Source organism: Anastrepha ludens, chromosome 4 (assembly GCF_028408465.1).
Source record: "Anastrepha ludens isolate Willacy chromosome 4, idAnaLude1.1, whole genome shotgun sequence".
In the NCBI taxonomy this organism is placed as follows: Eukaryota; Metazoa; Arthropoda; class Insecta; order Diptera; family Tephritidae; genus Anastrepha; species Anastrepha ludens.
In genome coordinates this window covers 130,088,690-130,100,912 of record NC_071500.1, presented here as the reverse complement: position 1 = coordinate 130,100,912, position 12,223 = coordinate 130,088,690, and the positions used below count along the sequence as shown (strand labels likewise).

The 12,223-nt window shown below is 38.0% G+C and overlaps 1 protein-coding gene across 2 annotated transcripts; it reads right to left on the bottom strand.

The window, feature by feature from the left end:
• Nucleotides 1-244: 244 nt before the first annotated feature.
• On the bottom strand, nucleotides 245-11,722 carry LOC128861210 (MOXD1 homolog 2-like). 2 transcript variants are annotated; one of them, XM_054099168.1, is made up of 10 exons: nucleotides 11,339-11,722; nucleotides 3,027-3,568; nucleotides 2,685-2,963; nucleotides 2,185-2,370; nucleotides 1,926-2,121; nucleotides 1,699-1,868; nucleotides 1,478-1,640; nucleotides 1,263-1,398; nucleotides 1,026-1,194; nucleotides 245-941 (listed from the first exon to the last, which is right to left on the bottom strand). In XM_054099168.1, the coding sequence occupies exons 2-10, from the start codon at nucleotides 3,483-3,485 to the stop codon at nucleotides 636-638; spliced, it is 2,064 nt and encodes a 687-aa protein (XP_053955143.1). In that variant the 5' UTR covers nucleotides 3,486-3,568; nucleotides 11,339-11,722; the 3' UTR covers nucleotides 245-635. The 2 variants fall into 2 exon arrangements, with proteins under 2 accessions (XP_053955143.1, XP_053955144.1); XM_054099169.1 differs by having other exon boundaries at nucleotides 11,354-11,722.
• Between the last annotated feature and the right edge of the window lie 501 nt (nucleotides 11,723-12,223).

The window sequence follows — 12,223 nt, the reverse complement described above, 5'->3', positions numbered from 1 at the left end:
CGCACTTAAAAAAGTTGCGGATGAAATCGGTGTTTATTATGTAGTTTTTATCGGCCTTTTTGCAATCTGCTTTATATATATATATAATTGGCGCGTACACCCTTTTTGAGTGTTTCGCCGAGCTCCTCCTCCTATTTGTGGTGTGCGTCTTGATGTTGTTCCACAAATGGAGGGACCTACAGTTTCAAGCCGACTCCGAACGGCAAATATTTTTTATGAGGAGCTTTGTCATGTCAGAAATACACTCGGAGGTTTGCCATTGTCTGCAGAGGGGCGACCGCTATTAGAAAAAATCTTTTCTTCATTTTAGTGTTTCACCGAGATTCGAACCTACGTTCTCTTTGAATTCCGAATGATAGTCACGCACCAACCCATTCGGCTACGGCGGGCGACCATAAATATTAACAGAAACAGAGAAGACGTACTTTGGTATCGCGCAACACACCTTCAGAATTCTGAAAACAACTGCGACATAAATACTTCTACCTCTTGCATTTTTTGGTTGTTGCACAGTAATGCGTTTTTTTGTTTTGTAGTGAGCGCAGATACATGTACGAGTAAAGAAAACACGGCTAATATTTCTTTCATTGTCATCATATTGCTTCAACATTACGGTAGGTAGTATTTTATTCCTTTCAGCTTAGGCCCATAGCATAGGCTATAAGCATGAACATAAAACAAGTAGGTAGTAATTCTCGCCCATGCGACGCAGAGGAAGGTTTTATTCCACTCAGAGCCAATGTTTCACTAAATGAACTTCGGCTGTTTCGAACTGATAACTCAACAATATCGTTGCTTGGAATATCATTCATAACAATTACATTATGTTGCTGAATTTGTTGCTGAAACTTGCTTCTACTAGGACGCTTTGTGTTGCAACGGTTTGGCTGTATAAAGGTTTGAGTTATATTAACCGGCCAACCAGTTAGGCTATTAGGAGACTGCAATCATAAGAAAAAGCAAAGTAAACAATTTAACACATTGATAAAAAAATTGTGCAAGACATTTAAAAATCATTCTATTACCGTTGGAGCTGTACTTTTTCCGCTTTGGCAAAGGACCTTAAAAGCACCGTTCAAAGTTATATCTTGAAAAGCTTTGAATTGATTATCCCAATCATATGTTAGCAACCGCGTTTCGAGTGTCATTCCCTTCAATTCCGTTGGTAAAGATATAACCACAGGGTCAGAGTTTCTTTTGAAAACAATAAGATTTTTGAAGTAATAATCAAATTCAAATTCTCAAATTCCATAGTAACTTACGCATTCAAATATTCAATTCCTAGAGAGTGTAAAACAGTTGCCAGACTTGGAGAAGAATGGCATGATGTTAGGGTGTCTTGCTTTGGATAGTATAAGGCAAAGATCATACAGCTTTCTTCCTTCATCGAAGACCCACCTAAAATATGTTACATACACATATATATTTTCAAAAATGAATGTTTTCGGCCGGTGGCAAAAAATGGACATAAAGCTACCTAGTGTTATTGCACGCCGCGATGAACTATCGTAAACACATTCAGCGATTAATCTATCACCTGGCAGAGAACGCGTAACCTGTGGAAGCCGTCGGAATGTTTGATAATTTTGATCAATATTACCATCAGACACAATGGGAGCCAGCTCTCTCATGTTCCGAATCTACAAATAATAATTTAACTCAATTAGTCTGTAAATCAATCATATTTTAAAATTTTACCTGACGCAGCTTTACTTCCGCTCCAATCTGATGCGTTCTCATCATAGTTGCAAATATATTTATACCCTCTGATGGGAAATTAAAGTGGGTACATTGCTCTACACAATGGCCTTGTGAAACAACCCGTTTTTGGCCCGGAGGAATTATGTGATGCCAATTGGGCTCGATTCCTATCAAAAACACTTTTAATAAAACCATAACATGCGTTGACCGTTTTGAGTGATTACCTAAGGACATCAATCCCGCATCATTCGCACGCAAACTCTGAGTGATGTACAACCTTAGACCAGAGCTGTCAAACATGTGATTTATTTTGAAATTCTCGAATACAATTTCCAAGTTATTGTAGTGAGTTTCCATCATAACGAAACGTATTGAATTTGTGTCTAATGGATAACCAACTTCGGGAGGATAAATAAAAGCCTAAATTTACATGAACAGAGTAGTTAAATTTCGTTGCTCCCAGCTTTACTTGAAAACGCTTACCGAGGATCCCCGTGACCATGACGCCATATAAGAATGGCACGAAATTTGCGTGTTGCGCGTATTATGGCACTGATGTCCTGGTTCATGAGCTAACGCTTCAAGCTCTGGTCCGCTGCCGGTACATTCATATAGCGTCATATATTGTAAATAGTGAAGGCTCCATGATGAATCAAAAATAGGTTCGTACTATGCGAAAAAACATAATATTTAGAAAGAAACCTGTGGAGCCCTAAAAATAGTCTTTAGAAAGGTGCTACGGCCCGGATGTCCATATATACACATACATAGTCAATTTTTTTTTTAATTCGTTCACAATTAATAGACGTCGATATGTACTTACAAAAGTATGTGTTTTAATATATTATAAATCTATGAGATCATTAATTACTTTCTGTTTCCAACTAATATATGTATATAGGATGTACGTGCATATATAATTTGTATAAAATCTTCGATTACAAAAAAATGAGGCGGTTACATTCACCACGGTTCATACCAACCTTAACAATATGATTTTTCACCTCTAGTTTATCAAGTTTAAAAAATGTACACCATATCAACGTATCATCGTCGAATGGTAATTCGACTCCGGAATTTCGGAATTCAAGTTTATGTGTTTTTTCGGAATTAGACGTCTGCGTTGGCAGGAAGCGTTCAATTAAAACTACCGAACGAGGCTGACGCCATGCATTTTTTAGGTTAGGTAAGGATCCAGGACTGACTGAACCATTCGGGGGATCGTTGTCATCGTACAAAAACATGACACGCATTGTGTTATTCTAAATAATTAGTAACATTTTTTTAAAATGAGAATATGTTTTTTTCCTCAATCAATTACTTACTGTGATCGGAATGTCGTACATGCTATCGCAGGTATCCAATTTTCGTCGAAACCGTACAATTGTGTGAGTTGCGTTTTCATATCCTATTAAAAGTATATAGTCTTGAGAAGGATCCACCAATAGTTCTGTGGAGTTTTTATTTGTTGGGACATGACGATCTTGGAAGAATGTTTGCCCCTTATCCACCCATCCAATAGCAATGTCTGTCCCTTCTTGACTCCCAGTTTTAGAGAATCCAACACCGACGAATCCGCGGGTCTTCACTTGTATCTCAAACACTGCGTCATCATTTATGATTGTCCAAAGTAAACGAAAATCATCATTTAAATCTAAAGTATGATCCCAAGCCATAGGATTTGTTTTCTCCACATCTAGTGGGAGAGATTTTCTTCCTATCATCGATTCCACTGCTGTAAGCAGCGAAAAAGAACAGCTTAGGAAGATCCAGGATTGCAGCATTGTTGAAAACCGTATAGCCAATTGAAAATTTATTGAAGTTATCGTTAAAGACTTCAAGTTTGACTTGATTTGCGATGAATTTTCTGCAGAGTATTGATAAAACACCAAATTATGCTTTTTAAGACGGTGTATGCAAAAATTTAAGGTATAAATGAATATGTGTTATATATACTCGTACTCATATGCAGTGGTCTCACAATTTATTCGTACACTCACAGTTTATAAACAGGTACACCTGATACTAAGCACGATTTATACAGTACAACAAAATTTTGATATTTCATTTCTGGAATTAGGCAACTTAAGGAAATAACGGAAGAAGGCACAATTTTATGCAAAAATACAGGGTTTGATTGAAAAATAATGAGCCTTCCCGCGCGGAGTGTCTGCCAAGCGATCAACCGAATCGGCTGGTGGGGTAAAATGATCGTTGAACCTTCCCCTTCCACTAGAAGCCGGTCCCAGTTCGCTGGCAACAGCGGTGCAGTCAACATCGCTCCGCGCGTGAAAGCTGTTTTAAAAGTGTGTTAGGATTTTGCAGTGGCGAAAATGCAGCGATCGTTGGAGCAACGTTACTCAATCAAATCTTGCGTAAAGCTAAACAGTTTGTACCTCTTGAAAGTACTGTAAACGCGGCATTTTACAAAGAAGTGCTCCTTCGGCTGAAAAACCACGTCGCCCAGGTTCAGCCCGACCTCGTCAACAATTGGACCCTTCATCATGACAATGCGCCGGCGCACACCGCCTTCCTCTGCACCTCCGCATTGGCCAAGATGGGGGAGACGTTCACGTAGCATTTCGCCAAAAACGAACGTAATTGTGGAAAAACAACTCGTGGATTTTGCCTCATGCTAACCGTCTTATAAATCTCGTCTGCAATTATGCCACTGTAAAGATACGCAAATTTGTCCTCTTCAATCTGCGTAATCTTTTAATGTATTGGGTATGGGAATATATTTCCGTCCTTTCTTAGCCAAAGTTACGAGTTTTTTAAACAATTAAATAATACATTTTATTATGTATAGTATGAGCCATTAGAAGCTACAACTTTACTCCATCTTTCAGGCAGCATACGGATTGATCTGACGAAAAATTCGAATTCGTTTGACTTGATCCATTCACTAAGCCAGTTTGTGATGCTCTTGTAAGAAGTGAACCACTCTCCAATAAGGGGTGGCTGCATTGATCGGAACTGATGGTAGTCCGAAGGTGCAATGTCTGGGGAATACGGTGGGTGGGGCAAGATTTCCCAATTTAATCCCTCTAAATATTTCTGGACCGATTTAGCAAAATATGGCCTGGCGTTTTCATGCAGAAAAATCAGCTTGTAATGTCTACCGTCACATTCCAGCCACTTTTCTTTGAGAGCTCGATTCTAACGCATTAGCTGCAGTCGGTAGCGTTTGCCAGTTATGGTTTCAGATGGTTCAAGGAGTTCATAATAGATGACACCCTGACACCCTTGTGATCCCACCAAATACACAACATAACCTTTGAAGCATGAATATTTTCTTTTCAACGTCGATGAACCTGGTTCACCTGGCAGGCTTCAACATTTTCGACGCTTAGGGTTATCATAATAGATCTATTTTTCATCGCCAGTGACGATGCGATACAGAAAACCTTTTCTTTTCTGCCTTTCAAGAAGCATCTCACACGTCAACAAACGTCTCTCGATATCCCTCACCTTCAATTGATGTGGCATCCAGTTACCTGCTTTCTGGCCCACTCCCATCGCGCACAAACGTTTACCAACGACTAATCTGTCAAATTTTAACTCTTTAAACATATCATCAAAGGTTTAACATGCGTCTTCATCCAATTATTGTTATAATTGAGTATCTTTTCGGTGCCCCTTCGCGATCTTTATAACTCACGTCGCCACTTTTGAAGCGTCGAAACCACTATTTACCAGTTGTATTTGATGGCGCGTAATTACCGTAAATATTGATCAACGACACGCTTCAGCTGCACATTTCTTTAAAAGGCAATAATAAGCATGACTTCTCGCAAATGTAGACATTTTTGACGTCAGTTAAAAAAGGATCTTAACAATTCAAACGAATGTCAACTACTGCGATCGAGACCTCACATATACCCCTTCAAATCTCCAGTATATTACTAGAGCAAACACAAAAATAGTATCAGTAGCGACACCGTTTTTAAGAGGGTGAAAGCTTATTCCCATATATATTATTCCCATATATATATATATATAACCAACATATTTCGCGCAATCTCAAAGCAAACCTTTAGACATGTGAACTAAAAGAACACTTATTGATATCTACAATTCTTAAAACCTTTAAATATACCCAAATATCGAAGCGGGGTTTCCTGTCAGTTCCAAAACTGTGTGCAACTTTATATGTATGTATGTTATTCTATCGGTCAAACAAAAAAATAAAAAAAAGTATTCGGAGAAAGTAAATTTACTCACTATAGAAAGATGGAAAAATGCCGTATTAACCGCCGTGAGCAAGTTCAATCATCACTTTGTAATTTTTTTTTATCGCTGCAAGCAACAATTAGATTTTGGCGACTTTAACGAAATGTTTTTTAATTGAAAGCGTATTGTATGCCATTATGTACAGAATATTACATCGCTCAAGAGATTTTCAGAACAATTACATTTATTTCAGATACTCATTTACCATTTACCATATATCATTTTCTCAATAACTTGCCCGATTGGAGTCAAGAAATAATTACCTTTGAACATCAAGAAATGGCTATAACGAAGAATTTAAATTTTATTGGATCAGCTTAATCTATTTTTGATTCCCGTTTTTATTTCGTTCATGAGTTTGGTGATTTCGAAGTGCTATTTAATATTTATTAATCACCTTAGCTATGTACTATATACAGCTTACTCTAATTTAGCGATTCAGTGCGATCAAAGTTAGAATATGCTTCATTATTTTGGAATCCGATTAATTCAACATGTTTCAATAGAATTGAAAGAGTGCAACCAAGTTTCGTTCGTTTTGCCCCTAAACCAATTCATTTTACTAGTTCCTTGCCATCTTAGTGCACGGTGCTTGTATAAAGATGAACTCACCATCTTGGAGAGTTATTCAATCCCGGTTGTTTACTATGGAGGTGTGCCGCCGAGGCCGCGGCGGCCATTTGGCCGATATTTTGATCTATACGTAATTGAGCCATACCAATATTATCATAAGAAAGAGAAATGACAATAATTTCCTAAAAAATTGTATTTTATTCAAAATCAACACAGGCCCTTAACCACCCTTAATATATATAAAATTGTTGTCGGTTCTAATGATTGCCCGCACACATTGTCTTGAACAGATAAACTCCAATATTTTTTTATCTAGTCTGTAATTATTTTTATAATCATTGATCCAATAAATCGAATGTATGAAAATGAAAGTAGGCACAGAATCGAGAGGTCTAATTTTCTCTTTTCTCTTCTGATTGCGCAGACAATTTAAAAAGTTTCGTTTTTTTTTTATTTTTTTCTCATTTACAAATTCATTGCGCTTATGTGTATAAATACATAAGAACCTGTATTATAAGTACATTTCCTATCCACCAAATCACTCGCACGGTAAGACTTGAGAGTAGGGTTATAACACTGGAAAAGGCATTTAGTAGGCCTACAAAACGTCCAGCCTCATAAAATTTAGTAAAAAAAACTCACTCTCCTGGGTGGAGCAGTGAGCTCTTAAAACTAAGGGAAAAATCTAGATCAACGTCTAAGCTTAGCTACTCGTCGGGAAATTGGGAATTGTACAGAGAAAGTCGGAGACAGTATAAGAAGGCAATCAGGGCCGCCAAAAAAACAGAGCTGGAGGGAATTTTGTTCGTCAATCGAATCCACCAGGGATTCTGCTAGGCTCAGCCGTGTTCTTTCCAAAGACCATTCAATGGCTTCTTAGGTTAAGAAACCGGGTGGTACTTGGACTGCTACGGCAGAAGAATCGCTAGAACTTCTGCTAAACACGCATTTTCGGGGTGCAGCACTCACGAAAGTGGGAAGGGAAATATTAGGCGGAGCCAATGTTAGTACAGATGCCATCCAACGAGCGTTGATAGACTTAGAGGTGACATTTGCATTAGTAACTGGGTCATCTCTATGCTAGAAACCAGGAGCATCAAAGCTAATATGGGTAACATCAACATAACAAAGAAGGTCCACAGGGGCACTCCACAGGGGGCAGTATTATCTCCACTTCTTTGGATATGTATGATCAGCAAAATCTTAATAAAACTTAATAGAGGTGGGGTAAAAGTGGTGGCGTACGCTAATGATGTGGTGCTAATGGTGTCCCAATACGATCAGTGGGATCATCCAAAGGGCGTTAGGCGAGCTTAACTCTTGGGCCACAGGATGTTTAAACCCGCGTAATATAGAACTTATGCTTTTTACGACCAAATACAAGGTACCAACTTTTACCCTACCCAACATCAACGAACAAACTCTTTCATTTTCACCCAGTGCAAAGTACTTAGGAGTAATTCTGGACCCCAAACTTAGCTGGAAATGAAACATCGAAGAACGGGTAAGGAAAGCAGAAATTGCTTTATATGCCTGTAAACGTATGCTTGGAAGAAGATGGAATCTTCAACCTAAGCATACATTATGGTTGTATAAGGCGGTTATACGACCAATTTTATCGTATGATTCGGTAGTTTGGTGGAAAGTCCTAGGGAGAGATTACAATACCAAATTACTAGGCAGAATACAAAGATCAGCCTGTGCAATAACGGTCGGTGCAATCAGAGCATGTCCTAGAGAGGCTCTCAATGCACTAACAAACACATATTAAGAAGACGGCAACCATGAGTGTATTTAGGTTAAATGAAGCGGGTCGCTGGAAAGAAAAAACTTATGGTCACGCTAGTCTATTATTTCGACAAACTCAGTTAATCTCGGTGAGGACTGACTAAATCGTCCCGACGGTAACTTTCAATTGGAATTTTGCCACTCTCTTTCCATCTAAGGAAGAATGTAATAAGGGATTCTCTCTAAACAACTTCGACACTACAGTCTATACAGATGGCAGTAAAATGGATTGTGGTGTTGGAGCTGGTATATATTCTCATAGACTTGGAATTGAAAAATCTGTGCGTCTCTCTAACACCAGCAGTGTCTTGCAGGCGGAAGTACTGGCAATTGGGGAAGCTTGTAGGCTACTAATCACAGATTTCTCTTTTAGGACAATATCGCTATTCTTTCGGATAGCCAAGCTGCAATCCAGGCACTGGACTCAGCTGCAACAACCTCGAAAGTGGTGGAGCAGAGTAGGAATAGCCTTACCGCGTTGAGTAAAAACCATAAAGTAACCTTAATTTGGGTTCCGGGACACCGGAACATAGAAGGTAACGAAAATGCCGATGATCTGGCAAGAGGGGGATCTGCCATGAATAACGCTCTTGCAGAAGCGGAGAACAAGCCGCAAAAATGGGCATCCCTTACAAGGATGTCCCCCTATAGAAGGACAGAATGTTAACCCTGGGCAAACCGCTTTTCGAGAGTCTCGAGCAACTGTCTGGCTTAAACGTCAACAGCCTAATAAGGTTCCTAAACCGCACACACTGGTTATAGTCTTCCTGTAAATACCATGAAAAAGCCTGCCTCATAAAAAATATCTGCCGTTCGGAGTCGGCTTGAAACTGTAGGTCCCTCCATTTGTTCAGCAACATCAAGACGCACGCCACAAATAGGAGGAGGAGCTCGGCCAAACACCCAAAAAGGGTGTACGCGCCAATACATATATACCTATATCAGGTTGAGCTTGTAAACGGAAGTCGATATTAATTTTTTTTTCAGTTCCGTAATAAATAAATACATTTAGAAAAGACTATTTTCTATTTTTTTATACTTTCATTGATAGAAAAGTTATAGCACTGAGAACTTTCATTTTTCGACTATGCCAATACTTTTTTGATTCACTGTATATACAGTATGTATGGTATTAGTAGGTTTTTATTTGATTATTTGAATCTACTGAAATGTGGGTGTATTCAAAATCAAATGGTTACGTAGTGAATGAATGACTTTAGAGTGTTACTATTTTTTGTTTGCATTCGTAGATATGTATTGTTACGAAAGAGACGACCGAAAGGTTTGAATGACTCCGTCCACTAAATTGTTCAGTTTTTATGGCCATTGTCTGTGGTGATTCTTTGTAAACTAATGGTAATGATTCAATTGATTCCGTTCTAAATTCGTTTCATTATATGATTTTATTTGACTAGGAGAATACTACTAATTGGATCGGCGTGGAGGTTAGATTCTTTCGATCGCCTGATATCCAAAATCGCATTCATATAGTTATTTAAGCCGAAGAATGTATATATGCGTGTTTACGAGTATGAATGTATGTACATATGTGTTTATGAGTAGTGTTCGTCTGGTGTTTAGTATTAGATAAATGAAAATATGATTACCCCTGAAAGTGTCCAACTGCGCCGAAGACAATCCGCAGCAAATGAAACGTACTTTCTTTTTTCCGAGTGCAGTAAAATTTGTTTATAACATTGGGAGATTTGTGTGTAAATCTAAATTTATGTATGTATGCAAACACCTTTCTAATACCCAGTTAAACGAAAGGAGTATCAACATGTTTTAATGTAAATACTCGTACGACATAAATATGACGACATGCATACAAACATACAAGAGTATAGTACACTATAGAAGTAAGCGATGACGTGAAGCTTTAACGGCGCTAAGCATTCAGTGGTTGCCTTAGATTGCCAAGTTGCAAGTAAGAGGTGGAAAAGTCGTCGTAATAGAGAGAGCAAGCGGTAGTTATACGATAAAATGTCTTATGGTACATTCACATATGCACATGCCTATGTACATATATATATCAGGTGTTTTTTTAGCTGCAGGAGAAGAATCGATATCCATAACTATGGCTTGCCAGCTGAGAAACACAAACTGTGTTTATATTTCTGTTCAGTAAGGTCTGGTAAGTCATCATGAATCGTTCAACAGCAGAACAACGCTTCCAAATTGTAGAAATTTACGTTAAAAAAAATATGTCCGTGAAGTTCATAGAGGTCTGATGGTTTTTTATTTCTTCCGAATTGAATAAAGAGTTTCCGTTTGACAACATTTGAATCTAACTAAACGGCGCAATTTGTCGTACAACGCGCTTAAAAATCGATTTATTGCAATATTGCAGCCACCATTGACGCCATAGGGCCAGATTTAATGGAAAAAGTAGTCGAAAATTGGACTCATCGATAACACCATGTAATTCGAAGCTCAAATAAATAAATGTTATGCAATTGTCTACCATATTATAATAAAAAAATCATTCCAACAATATTTCTGTTATGTATTATCATCAAGCCCACACGATAAATAGGAGGAGGAGCTCGGCCAAACACCCAAAAATGGTATAAGCGAATTATACATATTGCTCAAGCCCCGGGCCCCGGGGGAAACTTGAGATGCGGGCCCCTTCAACTTATGTCCAATTCATATAATTCGAATTACTCTCGAGTCCGGGCCCCTCTGAAAACTCCGGGCATGGGGGAAAAAGTACCAGCTGCCGTTTCGTAGTTCAACAACTAATTTGACTTTTACCGCCCCATTTCTATGTGCGAATAATTCATGTCATTTTTAAAATGAAAAGTGCCGACAGGGGAAAACGGGACAAATCAAATGGCACATTTAGTAGCGAATGTAGATGTGGCGTTACTTCTAAATTAATAAATAAGGAATAAGTATCGGGACATCGTGAATCCATATGTATGTATGTATATGCATTGTTTTATGTAGGAACTTTGCGCCCCCATACACACATATGTAAGTATACATGAATGAATGCGGCAGCGCTTCGAAAATGCATAAGTAAACACAATACACTCACCTTATTCATACGTACATATGTATGTTTATAAGATTCGCATTTATTGCATGAATATTCCTTTAGTGCAGATGGTTTCTTATAACCCTTTCATCTGCGTCGCTATTTTAAAATTTTAATCAAATCATCAATTTGGAATTCACAACACAATTTTTTGTTTGAGTCGATTTGTTTATTTCATAACATATACTAATAACGATACGATTAAATTTCTGGTAGCATTTATAGCACATGCACATACATATATATGTTAACGATTTATTCACTGCTAAGCGTAAACAGCCACTCGCGAGTATAACTGCAGCATTAAAACACAACTAAATCGCTTCGCGTCCGGAAAATGACTGAGGCAAACATTTAAAATTGAATTTCTCGTTCCTACTGTTCCGTTTACCGCCCGTTTCTGGTGTCGATAATGCTGAAAAAAGAACATAATATGTAAAGAAATGTTCAGCAGAAAAATACAAGTTTTCGAAATTCTCTCTATTCAGGCTCTTTGATGGTGGCCGTAAATTATTACTCTTGGTTTTTATTCCAAGAGATATTAACAGAACTAAAATATCTATGTACGGTAATTTGAAACCGGAGCACTTTCAAATAATATAAGTATGTAAACATTAAGAAGTTCTCTATTTAAACCACTTTTCTGCATGGACTTTTCTGTTAGCTTACAGTTGCATAACCTTGCACAACAGCGTTTTAAACAAAGTGGCAATTTTGTTCAAAAATAATCCATGTAGTCGGTGAAGGTTTCTATGGAAGTGGAAAATACTTATTATTTTAACCTTTCTTTATTTATTTTAAAGTTTGGACTACGCATTCAAAAAAATGTATTAAATTTCCCAATTTCCTAGCCGAAGCAGCCGTTCTATCCGAACGTGGCCACCT